This window comes from Syngnathus floridae, chromosome 16, assembly GCF_059516105.1.
Source record: "Syngnathus floridae isolate MCC-2025c chromosome 16, RoL_Sflo_1.0, whole genome shotgun sequence".
Classification (NCBI taxonomy): domain Eukaryota; kingdom Metazoa; phylum Chordata; class Actinopteri; order Syngnathiformes; family Syngnathidae; genus Syngnathus; species Syngnathus floridae.
Window position 1 is genome coordinate 1,578,278 of NC_142428.1, and position 16,825 is coordinate 1,595,102.

Consider the following 16,825-nt stretch of genomic DNA (forward strand, 5'->3'; position numbering starts at 1 on the left):
GACACGGGCTCATGTTCGGGAAGAACTTGGTGCAAACCCAGGTGTGAGAACATACCCAATTGTGCTTTTACCGTGCAATTAACCCTTTATTTAATTATTCTTTTTTTTTTTTTCTTTACCTCGTGGAGTGTACCTATTGAAATGTCCATGAGGTGTACCTACACATATTGTCATATAAAGCAGTAAACCAAATGTCAGATTTTTGTTTTCATGCCCCCAAAAATAAAAACAAGGAATAAAACACCAGACAATATGTATATATATGTGATTTACATTGTTATATGAGTTGGTGTTCAATATTTTATTCCTTAGTCTAAAAGCTTTTTTCAAAAACTGTCACTTTCATTTGCAAAAGAAATACAATTTAAAGTATATTCTGTATTTATTTTATTCAATTATTCTACTCTCCATACATATACAGGAATAGAACTTTGCGTCTTTTGTTGTAATATAACTGATTTTTATATGGAAGCTGGTGTTACACTTAACAGATTTTTGTTGGTGGTGTGCCTCGAGATTTTTCCAATTAAAAGGTGTGCCGTGAATGAAAAAAGGTTGGGAAACACTGCCTTGGAGAAATCGTGCATAAAAGAAGTGGTCTTTCAGTGAGTGGTTCTTTCTTTCCTTGGCAAATCGTCAATCGACATTCTGGCTTCCATAGTTCACGCCAGGTGGGAGACGCAACACGTTCCCTGACTGATCCGTTGATGCACGGGGGGAAGGAAGGCAGTTAACCCATGAACTCGTGCGTGAACGGGAAAGTCACAATTCGTTCCCTCACTGATCCGTTCTTCCGATGAACTGGAAATGCAAATCACTCACTCACGGACCCATTCACTCACAGATCCGTTCCGTTGGTGAATGAGAAATGCACTTCGCAACTCATTTGTCAACAGGAAGTTACATCATTTTCTTCTTCGTTTTCTTTTACAGCGAGGTGGCACCAGCTTCAATGCGCATTACCGACACCTACTGGTTGAACTCATATGAACGGAAAACTGTAGGCAGTAACTTTATAGAAGTTTAGCAAGTTTTTTTTTCTTTTTTTGTTATTTACTTGTCTAGGCTGTTCTAAAACATCAGCTTGTATGCTTGCTACATATTAGATGATTTATGATTTACATGATTTATTCCACAAAAGGTAGATGCCTCATGTCCTGCTGTCATAATCACATAGTGACGCTTCTGTAGAGAACTCATTCTTGATATATACACAAAAGTAAAACACCCTTTGACTGGCCCCCTTGCTAGACTCAACTTCAGTGCACTCCATTATAATATAAATACAGTAAACATCCTCAACATCATGAAGTTGTAAAGTCTTTGGGAAGCCCTTTGTGTGACCGATTACTTACTGAGGACACAAGCAGCAAGTTTCCATGGCGATGAGCTGGATCTGATCCATTACTAAGCTTTGGCAAGAACAGTCTGACACCGTGGGCACAGGCAATCTGGCGACTCCGCCGTGTAGCGTCGGCATCGCGGGCATCGATCGGCGCAAGTGGGCACGGCCGCTATACTGTAGCTGCCCTCCTCTCGAATAACACCACCTGATCACATGTACACGGAACAATCAGTAACTGCTTTTTGACTAGGCTTGCGGTGTGGCGTCTCACCTTCCAAATTGATGAGGAACGTGCCGCGGGTAACGAGGGTGTCGGAAGCTAGGTCACGAGGCAAGGCGCTGCTCAGGTTGACCCGAGCCGCCATCATGAGTTCAACAAGCTGCGAGGAAGTAGATGAGGGATCTTCTTGGAGAGACTGAAAGATGAAGCCCAGATCATGTTGTTGTATGATGTGTGTATACACACACACACACAACACAACACATACTGTTCATATACAGTGTGTGTGTTATTTATTTGTGATGACCTTGTTGTTTTGTTATGTCTTACCTCCATAAGTTCAAACAGTAGCCCGGGCTCAATGGCAATGGTGAGGTCGTAGTGGGCCGCATTTTTGCCCGGAATAGAAGACAAAAAGGAGTCCCTGATGGCGCAGGCCCCCTCCACCGCCTCCTCCAGTCCAGGTTGCTTCCACACAGAACTGGATTTGATCCAGCCGCTCCTGAATAGCGTTTCCTCTTCTGCACAAAATCCAGCAAAGACATTTTAGCCTACACGGCGAAGCCAAACGGTTTGCAGTGCGTTTCACTCACCGTCATGTCCCGGTGCATGAGTGTATACGTCTTCAGCCAAATGAGGCAAGATGGGGGCGATGGATCTCATCACCCCGTCCAAAATCTCCTCTAAGGCCGTCTGACATGATCTTCGGCCTAGCGAGTCTTCCGGATCGCAGTACAACCTAGTAAAAGAACGAGTTCAGAGTTGCATGTCGTAGTGAAAGCTCGAAATTGATGCACAATTTGTCTTTGCGGGCCACATAAAATGATGTGGCGGGCCGTATCTGGCCTTGGGTTGGACACCTGTGTGTTCGGACATTACCTGTCTTTGATAATGCTGAAATAAAAGCTGGAGAGGTCTCTGGTGATGAAGGCTTGGAGGAGGCGTATGACTCGGCCAGCGTCAAACTCATTGTAAGCGTCTGTCACCTTGAAAAAGATGCATCACAATTTTAATGTAAAGCAGGAAGTGCAACTTGTGGGCCTCTTCTAAAAAAGAGCTCACTGCTGATGCGACATTGTGATTTCCTAGGAAAAGCAGAAAGCAATTGGAAACAAATAGCCTGCATAGAGCAGCTGACAGAGTTAAATGTTACGTAAGGTTAAAGGCTTTAGAGTTGGCCTGGGCTGACCTCTGACCTGGTTCTAATCTAAAGATATTCAAGTCCAATAGCTTTAATCTCTTTACATTGCCTAGACGCATTTATCACTTGAGAGCCAAACAAATGAGAATTGTGTCAGCAAGTCCAGCTTTAGTGATGTGTTACCTTCATGCTGTACTCGCGCAGCAGGTGTAACATGTACTGGTCGATGTACATCATCTCTTTGGCGTCCACAGCCTGAGCCCGAGGGTCAAAGCCGTGCAGGTTGCCCAGCAGGAACCGCAAAGTGTTTCTGACCTGCCAGACACAAAGGAAAGTGAACAAATTGAGAAAGAGCACAAGGACCAAAACACGCAATAAATGCAAGTCTAAATAATCCAAATGGCACCACTACCTTGTTGATGTTGTCCCGGGCTGACGTTAGGGCCGAAGGTCCGATCTGAACTTCGGAAAATATGTTTGACTCTGCCACCCACCATCGTAGCACGTCTGCCCCGTATGCTGGGAGGCTGCCGTCCTGGGAAATTGTCAAGGAACACAAAATTGTGTGGGTCTTCTAAGATCAGACCAAATGTTCAAAAATGGCTACCAAAAAAGATGAGACTTTTGTTTTTACCTTCCTGCCATTGATGACCGCATCCGGATCCACGACATTCCCAAGGGACTTGGACATTTTGTCTCCCTTCTCATTGACTGCAAACCCGTGGACCACCAGTGATCTGCCCGCACACACATGAACTTTGTCAACAATAGACACATACACATCGGGGATTTTTTTCCATTAAATAACAGAATAGTAGTTCTGAAATGTTTCTGCAGTTGATAAACATCTGTAAACCCTGTTAAAAAAAAAAACGGGTTGTGAAAAACTCACTTGTAAGGCGCCTTGTTCCTGACGGCGACACTGGTGAGGAGCGAGGAGAGAAACCAGCCTCCAATCTGGTCCTTCCCTTCCACGTACGCGTCTGCCCGGCTGTCTGTCTCTTTAGGAAAAAAGGAAAAGAAGTCCATTCTCATGCTAGCAATAGAGCAGTGAGAGCATCATAACGTTTTGTTAGTTCTTGTCCGCAGAGCGTGGAAATAAATAGAGGGCAACGGCCGTTAGCAAAGAGTGCAAAAGTGTGCCAGGTCAGAGGCAACTAGAAAAATGGCGAGACCGGCAGTCTGTCTCATCCTCGACCAGACTGAACTTTGGCAAAGATGAATAAAGCAGGAGAAGTCCTGCATGCAAAGGAGGGTGATCTGCAACCAAACCCCAAGTAAGGAAGGACGAGCATTTGGAGCAACAAGAAGAGTCAAAGATAAACAAAACGGCTGGCTAAATTGGTCCAACAACCTGCGACCAGCGGCTTGCGCAGTGGCGCCGGGAGCCAGCTGAGACGAGACTCAGGCTCTTCAGAGTCAAACTCCAGCTCGTCTGGAAATCACAACCCGACAGTGGAATACTTTAATGCAACTTTTACGGCAACTGGACTTTTTAAATGGTTGGATACAAATGTTTGAATTTGTCTCTGGAGGACCTAACCATCCCACCTCAAGATAAAAATCACACAATATCTTAGGCTGTGGAGAAATCATTTAAGCTATGCATCCTGAAAGATAACAACTGATATCATTTTTTTACCTTCCAGGACAGCCGCCCATGAAGCTCCGCTGTCAAACCAGATGTCAAGCACGTCCTCTCCACGGACATAGTCGGTTACTGGTCCTGCTTTACTCTGATCATGATATCAAACGGGGAAACAGTGAACAAATGAACTACCCGTCGTGTACTTTGAGACACATACCTTCTTGAGCACTTTTGCTGGCAGTAAAGTGTCCATTGGAAGCTCCCACCAACAGTCGCTGCCCTTTTCCTTGAAGAGTCCGGCAATGTGGGACACCGTGTGCCTGCACAGGCAGAAAGTATTTATTTTCCCAATCTTTTTGTTCTTCATGATGATGCTGATGTCCATCCACAGTATTACTTGTTGATGAGCGCCTCGCCAGTGTCTTTGTGGTAGAAGACGGGGATGGGGACTCCCCAGCTGCGCTGCCGTGAGATGCACCAGTAAGTGCGTTTGTCCAGTGTGGTCACAAGGCTGTTCCGTGCCGACTCTGGTAAAACGCGAACTTTTTGCAGTGCGTCCTAGACACACAAACATGGCGGCCATTGCTTACGTGCCACCACAGTAACAGAGTGAAGGCCATTCACAAATCTTCACCTTAGCCTTGTCCTTGAGTGAGCCTGTGTTAATAAACCATTGTTTGCTGGGCCGGATAAGAACAGGTTTCTTGGTCCTCCAGTCGTATGGGTAACTATGAACGAAATCCTCTTCTTTTGCCAAAGCCCCGCAATCCTTCAGCATGTTGATCACTAACACAGAGGAAGAGGTGGCAACGTACATCAGCGTGATGAGAAAACAAATCCCAGACAAAAAAATGGAATGCTACCATTTTTGGGACACATGTCTCAGTACCTTTTTCATTGCCTTCTTTAAACACAGACAAATGCTGGAGCTCCGTTCCCGCCAGCTCTGTGAACTTGCCGTCCTCATCGACCATACACTCCTTAAATAGAAGCAGAACAGTCGACTCCACGCCAAGCACCTTCGATCGTTCTCATTGAGGTTAGCCTCACTGAGATAAGACGTACCACAGGGAGTTGAAACTGAGAAGCCACGCTGTAATCATCCATGCCATGAGCCGGTGCTGTGTGGACCAATCCTGTTCCTTTCGCCATTGTCACATGATTAGCGGGCAGGAGCGGTACTTCCTTGTCAGGAATAGTGGGATGCTTGCAGATCCCACCCTCGAGTTCCGATCCTATTAGAGGGATGCCAGATATTCACGTATCATTTATTTCTTTATTTTCTGACAAGAGTGTGTGTGAAGTTACCAGTGAAAGTGGCGACACTCTCCAGTTCTGTTCCCAACACTGCTGCCAGAGTGACAGAACGCTCAGTGGCCATTAAGAGCAATTGGGAGTTGTCTTTTCTCCTCACCACTGAGTACCTGGAAATACATGTAACCCTTAATTACAGAAACATCTGCAAATGCCTGAAATTTTAGCACTATATTTCTTACTGGGCATTTGGCATGTAGCAGACTGCCTGGTTAGCAGGAATAGTCCAAGGCTGTGTAGTCCACACCAATACAGAAACATCACCCTGACCTGCAAAAATTCACTGACATTAGAAAATAATCCTCCCAATAGAATAATTTTTTGGCAATACCTGTTTTCGATGCTATCTTAGGTGGAAGCGTGACCAGCGGAAATGTGGCGTAGATGGTTTTGCTGAGATGCTCAGGGTTGTACTCCAGTTCTGCCTCGGCTAAGGCAGTTCTATCAGCACAAGTATGAAATAATTGGATCAAGAAACAAAGGCTGTGCGTTAAAAAAGAAAAACTGAGTGCAAATGGTGAGATTTGCTGTTGCAGAAAGTACAGGAGCAATGGCTAGTCTACAAATATCTTTATACCTTGATGAAGGAGACCAAAATACAGGCTTGTAATCTTGATAGATGAACCCCTAAGGGACAACGCAGAGAAAATGAATACACTTGAATCAAAGAAATCTCACCAAATGTGGATGTTTTTATCTGTTTTTATGAATGGCCTACCTTGCTGTGCATCTCCTGGAAGACTTTCAGCTGAGCGGCTTCATAGGTACCATCATAGGTGTAGTAGCATTGGTTCCAGTCGGCCATCACCCCCCAGCGCTGGAAAGCAGCCTTCTGACGCTCGATGGCCCCGTTTGCAAACTGACGAGCTGCATAGAAATGAAGCAGATCCAACACCCAGGCAGGTTTAGGAGACCACTTGCATTTCTTTCCTACCTTGACGCCTGATCTGCAGAGGGCTGAGATCCACAGCACCCAGCTCGCCCAGAGCCTTCAGCTCAATAGGAAGACCATGACAGTCCCAACCCGGGACATAGTGGACCTGTCGGCCCCTCAGCATCTCAAACCGGTTATGGATGTCTTTCAGAATCTGAATCAAAGGAATGAAGAGTTTGAATTTATGGAATGCTGTAATAAGCAATATCAAAATTGGCAAAATTAGGACCTTGTTGAGGGCATGCCCCACATGTGGGTCTCCATTGGCGTACGGGGGTCCATCGTGAAGGCAAAACTTCTTCTTGGCCTTCCTTTCGCTTTGCCAAGTGTACAGACTTGCAAAGCCACACTTCTGCAAACAAAACACACGCACTCAATAAGGAAGTCATCAAACACCTTGATGGTTTGGGAACTGAAGGTTTGTACCTCCTGAATTTGGACTTCTCTGTCAAGTAGCTTCTGCCCCGTCAGTTTCATTGGGAACTCCGTCCGGGGAAGGATCACGGTGTCTCGGTACAGTCCCTGGGCAGAGCCCTGCTCTGCAGACTGAGCGTTGCCTTCGCCTGCAGAAACACCATGACAGCGGCTCGAGCTACACAAGAAAGATCGGTAGGGGAGGCCACCTTCTCGGTGTGACCTCCGTCCCCATCTAGTTAGCGTTCGGCTTACTGCCGAAATACGGCACAGCAGCATGGAGATGCTTTTGGGGGAAAATGTCTGCGACTTCTCTATGGAATGACAAAGATAACCTTTCACAGGTAGCGTTGTTTTGCCCGGAAGAAATACAAAGGAGGACAACTACGGAAAACCTATACGGTCAAAAATGTGAGGAAGTGCAACAGTTTGACAACTCTCCACAGGACGGCGCAATTGATCAACTTTCCATTAACTAATTGACTGCAATCTGCAGCTGCTTTTCATTTTTACCACTTTAGACTAAAAGAGCAGGAGTGTTATAAATAAAAAATAAAAAAATAAATTGTGAGGTTGATGTTCTGTATACAACAGAAATGTTACTTCACCAAATCAAAAGGACTATTCAGTATATACAATTGATATATTTATACATTTCATTAAGCATGTTATTTGTTGGGCAGTGCCACACAAAACAAATTACGTACTAGAATAAAATCGGATGAGTATGTTACTCAAGTAAAATTCCATTATAATTAACGTTTTTATGATAAAGTCAATGGAAAATAAAATCCGCAAGACTTCCGACCGCACCTGAATGCACCAAATCAGAGCGTGACGTCTTGTGGGGTATAAATACGGGCTGAGCCTCACTTTCAATCATCTTGCAACTAGTCGTCTACCTTCGTTGACGTCCGATCACTGAACATTCTTTGCACCCCCAGCAAGATGAAGCTGTGCGTTGTCTTCTTTGGAGTTCTCCTCGTCGTTCTTGCACTTTCAATTCAGGTAAATTCAAAACTAAATGTTTTCTTAATTTCTAGTTTAACACTTATTTCTAACAAGCTGAAGCGGGTTGCCCTCATTTGTAATTAACAAGGCTTTTTTTTTTTCAAGCAACCCAACTTTTTGGCTGCTTTTTAGAGATAAAACCTAGCACAATGTAGGCGCAAAAAAAAAAAAAAAACCCAGTTCACCATTTCCATTTATTTTCCCCACGATGTAGGTAGAAGAGTCTGAATAGCTGGCCCTGATGACTCATAGAGCGCACAAAATGATCAGCTCATGCAAAGAAACTGCAATGTTCATTTCCTTGAAATGAAAAGACTTTAGCCTAAACTAAATTTGGTCTGTGTTGCAGGTGGTCCACGGACAGAACACCACAGATGCGCCCCTGAATACAACTTTGGCTGCACCAACCAAGATGCCAAACCCCACCACCAACAACACAACTGATAAGAATGCATCCTCCAGACTCAACGCCCCCGTCTTGCTCACGCTGGCCCCCGCCTTGGCCCCTTTGCTGCACAGTTGGTGGTGCTGATATGTGCGCTCGTGGCTCCTTCACTGGACACCAAGAAGAGTTCAACAGCCTTGCCACTTGGCTTCTCCCAAGATGACACCTGGAGTTTGATGTTCTGAATGTGCAGCTGCTGCTCTTCATGTCGCGTAAAATTATTTGTGGGAGTCTTGCATGGACTGGACTATCACCAGGAAGTAACGCACTGTGTGCTATCTAATCGTTGATGTCCTTGTCTTAATGTCCAGTGATGGTTTACCCCCCCCTTTTTTTTTTTTTAGAGGATGCCAGTTGGGGAAAAAAGTAAAGCTATCTTTGTACTTTGGAGTTCTGAAAAATTGTGCTTTTTAGGCCATGAAACATTTTTGTAAATTCAATAAACATTCAACTTAATGACTTTGCCTGCAGTTTTTTTAGATGTTCACTTGGGTTTTGGGGTACTCCAAAATGTTAAGCTGAGTTGGTAGTGCAGTTGCCGTAAAACACTTGTGTTTGTAGCGTTGGAAACTAATTGAATTGGTATTTAAGATGCTTAAGTGGACAGCTCTGGTGTCATTACATGTGTCCTGTACTAAGATCTAAGTTAAAGCTCTTAGTTTAGTGAAACTGGGCTAATAAGACAGAAGAAATTGAGTAGCTTAAGCTGCCCCCTTTTGGCATGGCCCATTTTTATTTTTTTAAACAGCACCTGTTGGGTTAGGGTTTAAAGCTCTAACCTTTTGAATAAAACCCTAACCCTAGTTTTACACCTTACACTGAAATCCTGACCCTAATCTTGTGCAACTAGCATTTGGTAAACAATTGAAAAGGTCACTGTAGTGACAAAGTCAAACAAGCAGCTCCTAACAATTACCGAACGATACGACACAATGAAGGCCGTGAGCATGTGAAGCTTAATCATTGACTTTCAGCAGGTCATACTGACCAATCCAATCTTCACCTGCTGCTTGGACCTTCAAAGGGACTCTTTCTAAGCATGACACATGGAATTCTCTAAACTCCCCCTTCGTTTGGTTCTGTGTGGGAATTGCTTCCCAATCCGCACTTTTGAGACAATGGCTTCATTGTCCAAGCCCATCTTATCTTCTCAAAAACAGCCAGAAAAGAGCCCCGTCCCTCATTCCTTCCTGGTGCTACACTTACCACCATTACACAAAAAAGTTTCTTCCCCTGTGTTTTTTATATTTTGAAAGGAGAGCAACATTGGCATTCCTGCAGCTTGGTAGCAACTCTTGAACGCGGGTGGAGTGTGGTCAGGTGATGGAGACAAGACTTCTGTTTTAGTTGACCAATAGAGTGTGACCACTCAAAGGTCTTTGCTACTTTCCTTTCCCGCCACTCCATACATCCCCTGAAACTTCCAGAAACCTGAGATCAGGTGCGCTAACAAAGTGGGGGAGGAACGCAAACAGGGACTGAGAATGGCTTGGGATTTATTTTTCAATCTCTCACTACATACTAAATAGTCATTCTTTAAATGATAAAATCATCAATCCAAATCCAATGTTAAAGTAGATCACAAGACCATCGAGTAAAAAAAATACTACTTTCCATACATTGAAATTGTGCAACCTCTCTAAACTATGCAACCACGATGACTTCAGTTGCTTATAGTCAAGTTTTTTTGTTTTTGAGTAAATTCACTAAAGCTTAGTAATTGATTGAAGATAAGCTGATGGTGGTCAGATATCTAAAAACATACATGGGTTTGTTGCTTAAGCATCAAATCGACCACATTTCTCCACCCTACACAATTCGAGTGCGTCACGTGCCCTCGCCGCACCACATCCTGTACCCAGAACCCGAGGAATAAAGGCTTTATATCTTATGATCTCCACTGAGTTCCTTCTTGTGTAAACGTGAGAACAATTTGTATTCCCCTAACTAATGAACATTATTGGCAAGATAATGAATACCTCCATGACATGATACTTCAATGGGCATGGTGTCAACTTTGCTAGCGACAGTTATCACATTCCACGAACCCCCAAAATGAGATAAGGCGGCAAAAACATTTGCACAAAATATGGCCAATCATTTGACTGCCATCTGTATAGTACGTGTGACTCTGCTGCTAGTTTGCTCCAGATAAAGTTTGCATGACCTGCTTTTGATGCAGCATGCATGTGAATAATCTGTCGGTAAATGCGCACCTCTTTTTGAAATGCTGATCTAAGACAACACTACTTTAAACAATAGAACAATCCAGTCTTAACTAGATTTGCTACAGAAAAAAAGTGACTTTAAATACAGCGTATTAATTGTGTTACTCCAAGGAGTAATCTAAACCCTCACCAACAAGCTAAATGTAGCAACTGTGAGCTGGGATTTGAGGATTTGGAGTTGTACAATTTTATTTAAGAGCGAAAGAGTAGTTAGTATTTAATTGGCTTAATTCAAACTACTAAAGTCTTACAACTTTGTAATCAATATCATTTGCAATGTACAGTAGTACCTCTTTATACAGGCGATATGTATACCTCAAGAGGGCACATCCAAAATTCCAAAGAGCAACTGAAACACAGAAAAAGAAAGTGCACATTAAATACAATTTTTTTTATCTTCCATTGGTCACGATGTAGTAAGTCACTGTAATCATTTGGAATGGATCTGTTCCTTTTAAAACTGTACTGACTGCTGTATTTATCATCATTGAGAAGAAAAACAAAACAAAACATGATTTTCACTTGAACCCCTGAAACCACCATTCCACAAAGTTGTATGTTGCCGCTTTGTCCAACAGAAAGGAAACTAATGGTGAACTTTCAAGAGTTTTTGATTCTGCTGATTTCTTTGGTGTTCATCTCTCCCCCCCCAGAAAAGCTAATATTGTAACTGGAGCTCTGCCCGTTGGATTCCTCAAAGTCACCGATGGAGGGAAACCCAACCCTTTGTTCGATCCACTGGGCAACACTAAGGAGCTTCTTGTCTCGGAAGGCGGGACCTATGAGCTGTAAGCCAATGGGAAGGCCTCTTTTGGATAAAGTAGTTGGCACAGAAACAGCCGGGAGACCTAGAGTGAGGAAAAACCACAGCTGAAGGACGGTTCATGGAAAGGTGATGATTAGGATCTTAAGCGTAGTTACAGGTTAATTTGGAGAGTGATAACAAGCAGGAAGAACCGACATGAAGGTAAACATCTCAGGAAAGGTGCATTATTCAAAATATTTGCAAGTAAAATAACGAAAGAGAGCAAAAAAAAAAAAAAAAAAAGAAGAAGAAGGGCTGATCCAAAAACCTTCATCTGAGTTAATATGCAGCATTTATCTTGCTGCGTCTGTACCTGCTGTGTTGGCGGAAACAGTGAAGATATCCTCCTGCACGCCGCGTGCTCGGTTGTCCTCTCGCGTGAAGTCGACATAACGTGCGGCATCCGAGAGCGTGATGGGTGTCAGCAGCACGTCAACACCTGAGTCGAACACACGCTTGAAATCGTCCGCGATCAGTCGACGAACCTTCTGGGCTTTCACAAAGCAGTGCTCGTAGTTTCTGACAAAGTGGGAGGAAAGGCTTACAAAATTGGATGAATACATTGGAAACATCAAAAGTTGCCGTACTGTTTGAGTAGGAAGTAGTTCCCAGATAATATCCTGCTTCTCACAACGTCATTGAAACCCTCGTGTCGTGTGGTGGCATACATGGCCTCCGTGGAACTGTCCACTTCGCTACGGTGGCCTGATCATGGGATGTAAATATATAAATGATCATCAATCAGCAACATCTTCAAACTGCAGTATTGTATTACCATCTGAGGCTACGGGGAAGTTCCCGCCTTGTTTCGAAACTCAGAAATCAGATTTCCTGTGCGACCCCAACGTGGGATGTGGTCTAGAAAGAAAGCGCTTTCTTACCATACTGGAGGCCATCGAAACGTGCCATGTTCGACGCCACCTCAGCACAGCACAGGACGTAGTAACATGCGATGGAATACTGGCTGTGGGGGAGGGACACTTGCTTCACACGTGCACCCGATTTCTCAAACATGTCAGTGACCCGACTCCATTGTGCGGCCACCTCCTCCGACAGTCCAGGGGTGTAGAACTCCTAATAGTAAGAAGGTGCCACCAAATCTTACTTTTAGGACACAGGTTAAAAACTGCTGGTATACTAATCAATCGATATAATTAAAGGCAAATCATCATTATTGGACACAAAAGGTTACTACAATAGTAAATGTTTAATTTGCAAGTCAATGAGTGTCCTACGAAAACATAAGAATGGATGAACCTTTGGAATGCCGACGCAGAGGTTCTTAACGTCAAAGTTTTCAGGCAGCTCTGCTGATGACGATGCAGGAGCAGGAACTGTAGTGGAGTCTTTTGTGTCGAGTCCTTGGAGAATATCTGAATGATAGATTATCTGGTTAAGTTTTAACATTTGTGTTTACAATGCAACAAATGTATCATTTCCAGGCAGAAAGTACCTAAAACAATGGCTGCATCTCTGGCACTTTTTGTCAAAATGCCTGGAACATCAAAAGAGTTGACCAGCGGGATGAGGCCATGCCGCGACAGTAGTCCATACGTTGGCTTCAAAGCCACGATCCCGCACTGCGCGCCCGGGTTACGGGTGGAACCGCCTGTATCCGACCCTAAAGCGCTGAAAACAATGTTGCAATATCATCCTCAGTCACGTCATCAAGATTTTCAGACTGAAATATGTGACGCCTCACAGGTAACTGGTCAGTGAGGCCACGGCTGCTGCGCTTCCCCCAGAACTGCCTCCAGAAATGACCCAGTCAGAGTCTGATACCGCTCCTGTCTGCTCACAGTAGGGAGTAGCGTAGCCCCACGGGTTCCTCACTGGTCCAAAGGCACTGTCAGTGCTGCCTGAACTGGAAGACAAAGAAGCAAAATGCTGACAAATATATACTAATATTTCCTTAGATTGTGGCAGGATTTTATTTTTGAAATATAAAAATAGCATTAAAAGTGAAAACCAAACACATTTACACTCAAAATGATTTAAACAAAGATATTAAAATGTTTCTTGATTCAAAACAATGCTTTTACCCCATAGCAAACTCATCCATGTTGGTCTTCCCAAGAAGAACAGCTCCTTGGTCAAACAGCTTCTGTACTACTGTAGCATTGTACGGCGGAGTGTAGTCTGCAACAAGGAGCATCAGCTAATCAACAATGCTTAGAAATAATATTATGTGCACACACAATGTGTACATTTCCACATACTACCTTTGAGCATCTTCGAAGCACATGTGGTTTTAATGTTCCTTGTGCAAAAGTTGTCTTTGACTGCAAATGGGATTCCATCCAGAGGACCTTTAGAGGTCCCTACAAAAAAAATCATAAAATATTGTTGTGACGTAACAAAACAGACATGTTACAACAGATGTAGATGCTTTTTTTTTTTTTTTTTACCTCTTAGCAGTCTGGTCTCTGCTTCATGAGCCTGCTTCAAGGCTAATTCCTCTGTCACCGTGATATAGGCATTTAGATGCCGGTTTTGCTTGATGCGGTCCAAACATTTTCGACACAGCTCAGATGGAGAAATCTTTCCCTCTCTGAATGCAATAGAAACCTGGAAAATGGAAAAAGTACATTCTTGATTTATGTGCTGCTTGAGTGAAAAATTCAGTCGTGAAATTGTAAAAGAAATGTTCCAATTTAAACATGAGGAACATACCTCTACGTATTTTTGGTATGGTTAAAATAAGATATAACTGTATTTAGCTGGTGATATGGTAAGTATAGTGATAGTATAAAATTCGATATTTAACATAGCCTACACACATGCCTGGTTGCTGGACAGGAAGTTCTATCATGTTACATATAAACACAAAAACAGCAACTTTTAAACATGAAGTCGTACTAACCTCTCGTAGAGTGAGGTTGAGCATATTGACGATACGCTGGGGATTTAATAGTCAACCTTCACAAAGGTGTGCGGTATCAGAGGGCTGCCATGTTTGTTTGGAAAGTCGTGTTGTAACAACGCTTTGTTTCATTGGCCTGTACACGCAGCAACCTCTGCTCTGATTGGTTAAACCTTCTTGTTGCAGGAAGTGGGGTTTTTTCAAGAGAAGCGCGTCGTATTGAGAAGACACCAGAATATATTTCTTTAATATAATAATTAAAAAGGAGAAAATGCTCACATTAAAAAGGTAGCACTTTAAGAAAATTTAATAGTTCAGCGAAATGACGACTTTGCATGTCCATTTACTTACAAAGATGGAAACGTTGGTCTGATGTTTTAATAATTTAACTGTCAAGAAATGGCAACTATTAGACGCGTGGTGGACTGCAGATTGTTACTTCACCGTAACATTTCAAGGACATCAGTTTCCAGATTTTTTAAAACCTCCAGCAGCTCCAGAACTGTCATGCCCGCATGGGTCATTGATAAGTATGGAGGCAATGATGTTCTGAGGTTCACCAAAAATGCCAGCTTCCCCGTCATTACCTACCCCAATGAGGTTATTGTCAAGGTGTTTGCTGCAGGACTGAACCCGATTGACGTCAGCATGAGAGGCGAGTGACACCTTTCTGCTCTTGATATTCAATTGTGAATCTCAAAATACTGTTTTTGGAGTAGTGGTGGTGCATATAACATATCACTGAAGAAATATTTTGACAAGACCTCTTTAATGAGGAATACTGTTAATAGTGTGTGCACTAATGATGTCTTGCATTCGGCTAGGTGGCTATGGTGCTGCAACCATGTCTACGAAGAGAGATCCTCTGAACATAAATCAGAAGGGCAGTGAGTTCCCGCTCACCCTGGGGAGGGACGTGTCTGGGGTTATCATGGAGTGTGGCCTTGATGTGAAATACTTCCAAGAAAGGGATGAGGTAAAAACATCGCGTCATGTATTCAGCCCTTCAAATCAATAAAAATTGAAATTATGCCTCATCAGGTGTGGGCTGCCATCCCACCATGGAAGCAAGGAAGCTTGGCTGAGTTTGTTGTGCTAAGTGCCAATGAGGTACGAATCACGTCCTAATGATGCAATAAAGATTTTGACTTGTGAAGGTTGGCATGTGTGCGTTTCTTCTCAGGTGTCCCTCAAACCAAAGTCACTGAGCCACACGGAGGCTGCAGCCATCCCTTACGTGGCAACCACTGCTTGGTCGGCTCTCGTCAACACCGGCGGGCTCACTAAAGACAACTGTGCCAAGAAACGGTGAGGGAACACGCTTGCACGCATGTGTACATATATACACACTCACACTCTCGCTCTTCTTTTTCATAGTGTTTTGATCATCGGAGGGTCTGGGGGAGTGGGAACGTTTGCCATCCAGGTATATGTGTGACGTCTCACGTACTGTATCGTAATATAATCTCAAATAATCTTGATTATTGTTCAAGATGCTGAAAGCATGGGGAGCCCATGTGACCGTAACATGCTCCCAGAATGCTGAGCGTTTTGTCAGGAAGCTCGGCGCGGACCATGTCGTGGACTACACGTCGGGACCTGTTGAAGTGCCGCTGGCTGCCCTGGATAAGTGAGAACAAGAATGCACATTTCATTTCTACATGGTGCTCTTCACAAAGCTGGGAAATATGGCCTTAAAATCTTCCATTTTCTTTTCGTCACTTACCCATACTTCTCTTTACTCCCACCATCCTCTTCCTCCTCATGAAGGTTTGACCTGGTCCTGGATAACATTGGAGGCAACACAGAATGCTGGGCGCTGAATTTACTCAAGCCATGGAGCGGCGCCAAGTACATCACCCTAGTGACGCCATTCCTCCAGAACACCGACACCCTGGGGATTGCTGATGGAATGCTGAAGACTGCTGCCACTGTGGCCAGTAAGGCCCTCAAGGTAGGGAAAAACAGATTTGACACTAGACCACTAGAGGGTGCAATACACCATCTTACTGGTGTTATGAACAGACCTCTACAATTAACTTTACCTTTTGCTCTGTTCTCATGCAGCACCTTGTTAAGGGAGTCCACTACCGTTGGGGATTCTTTGCACCAAGTGGTCCAGCACTGGATGAAATCAGGGAGATGGTAGATGCAGGGCAGGTATGCGATGCATACTCATTTTCAAACCTCAACAGAAATGCACACAGATTGAACTAACCACAGATGCAACACTCACATTTCCTGGGCTGGTTTCATTTGCAGGTCCATGCAGTTGTAGAAGAAACTTTCAGCTTTGCACAGGTTCCTCAGGCTTTTGCAAAAGTGGAGAAGGGCCACGCTCGAGGAAAGACTGTGGTCCAGATCAACGTGGGGACAGATGATGCGTAGCAGCAAATTACAAAATAAAAATATGTCTTTGACTGCTGAAATTGAGTGTAAAGACTATTTAGAAATGTGTTTATTTTTGTCATCCTAAATCAGATGAGTTATTTTCCTGTGCAAGCTAGCTTTTCTCAC

General features: G+C 43.8%; 3 protein-coding genes and 1 long non-coding RNA gene across 5 annotated transcripts; 2 read left to right on the plus strand and 2 right to left on the minus strand.

Moving 5' to 3' along the window:
* Window positions 1-286: 286 nt before the first annotated feature.
* On the minus strand, window positions 287-7,329 carry iars2 (isoleucyl-tRNA synthetase 2, mitochondrial). Of its 2 annotated transcripts, XM_088401402.1 has the most exons (24): window positions 6,969-7,329; window positions 6,772-6,894; window positions 6,543-6,696; window positions 6,327-6,475; window positions 6,186-6,235; window positions 5,940-6,049; window positions 5,791-5,878; window positions 5,603-5,718; window positions 5,360-5,529; window positions 5,184-5,274; window positions 4,929-5,080; window positions 4,692-4,852; window positions 4,512-4,614; window positions 4,349-4,442; window positions 4,061-4,141; window positions 3,599-3,707; window positions 3,341-3,443; window positions 3,119-3,241; window positions 2,890-3,021; window positions 2,445-2,551; window positions 2,159-2,304; window positions 1,896-2,086; window positions 1,617-1,761; window positions 287-1,550 (listed from the first exon to the last, which is right to left on the minus strand). In XM_088401402.1, the coding sequence occupies exons 1-24, from the start codon at window positions 7,233-7,235 to the stop codon at window positions 1,408-1,410; spliced, it is 3,108 nt and encodes a 1,035-aa protein (XP_088257528.1). In that variant the 5' UTR covers window positions 7,236-7,329; the 3' UTR covers window positions 287-1,407. The 2 variants fall into 2 exon arrangements, with proteins under 2 accessions (XP_088257528.1, XP_088257529.1); XM_088401403.1 differs by lacking the exon at window positions 4,061-4,141.
* Window positions 7,330-7,735: 406 nt separating this feature from the next.
* On the plus strand, window positions 7,736-8,868 carry LOC148384865 (uncharacterized). Its single transcript, XR_015863316.1, has 2 exons — window positions 7,736-7,964; window positions 8,317-8,868. It is a non-coding gene; the product is annotated as an uncharacterized LOC148384865 (long non-coding RNA).
* Window positions 8,869-9,891: 1,023 nt separating this feature from the next.
* Window positions 9,892-14,464, minus strand: qrsl1 (glutaminyl-tRNA amidotransferase subunit QRSL1). The gene is made up of 11 exons (XM_088399876.1): window positions 14,309-14,464; window positions 13,854-14,013; window positions 13,668-13,766; window positions 13,488-13,584; window positions 13,148-13,309; window positions 12,899-13,074; window positions 12,703-12,818; window positions 12,327-12,519; window positions 12,033-12,150; window positions 11,759-11,964; window positions 9,892-11,488 (listed from the first exon to the last, which is right to left on the minus strand). Exons 1-11 carry the CDS (start codon window positions 14,330-14,332, stop codon window positions 11,241-11,243), a joined length of 1,599 nt encoding a protein of 532 aa, XP_088256002.1. The 5' UTR covers window positions 14,333-14,464; the 3' UTR covers window positions 9,892-11,240.
* Window positions 14,465-14,484: 20 nt separating this feature from the next.
* rtn4ip1 (reticulon 4 interacting protein 1) lies at window positions 14,485-16,737 on the plus strand. The gene is made up of 9 exons (XM_088399877.1): window positions 14,485-14,963; window positions 15,133-15,284; window positions 15,350-15,418; window positions 15,492-15,616; window positions 15,686-15,734; window positions 15,802-15,938; window positions 16,079-16,262; window positions 16,376-16,468; window positions 16,571-16,737. Exons 1-9 carry the CDS (start codon window positions 14,708-14,710, stop codon window positions 16,694-16,696), a joined length of 1,191 nt encoding a protein of 396 aa, XP_088256003.1. The 5' UTR covers window positions 14,485-14,707; the 3' UTR covers window positions 16,697-16,737.
* Window positions 16,738-16,825: the final 88 nt, after the last annotated feature.

Bases quoted from the DNA above. Each gene is read 5' to 3' on its own strand.
- iars2 (XM_088401402.1), bottom strand. From the start codon at position 7,235: ATGCTGCTGTGCCGTATTTCGGCAGTAAGCCGAACGCTAACTAGATGG. The intron at 5,275-5,359 runs GTACGTCTTATC...CTTCTATTTAAG, and splicing joins CTCAGTTTCAACTCCCTGTG to GAGTGTATGGTCGATGAGGA. The intron at 3,444-3,598 runs GTGAGTTTTTCA...GTGTGCGGGCAG, and splicing joins AGGAACAAGGCGCCTTACAA to ATCACTGGTGGTCCACGGGT.
- qrsl1 (XM_088399876.1), bottom strand. From the start codon at position 14,332: ATGCTCAACCTCACTCTACGAGAG. The intron at 13,585-13,667 runs GTAGTATGTGGA...TCCTTGTTGCAG, and splicing joins TGCTTCGAAGATGCTCAAAG to ACTACACTCCGCCGTACAAT. The intron at 12,520-12,702 runs GTTCATCCATTC...TCTTACTATTAG, and splicing joins TCTGCGTCGGCATTCCAAAG to GAGTTCTACACCCCTGGACT.
- rtn4ip1 (XM_088399877.1), top strand. From the start codon at position 14,708: ATGGCAACTATTAGACGCGTGGTGGACTGCAGATTGTTACTTCACCGT. The intron at 15,285-15,349 runs GTAAAAACATCG...ATGCCTCATCAG, and splicing joins ACTTCCAAGAAAGGGATGAG to GTGTGGGCTGCCATCCCACC. The intron at 15,735-15,801 runs GTATATGTGTGA...TTATTGTTCAAG, and splicing joins TGGGAACGTTTGCCATCCAG to ATGCTGAAAGCATGGGGAGC.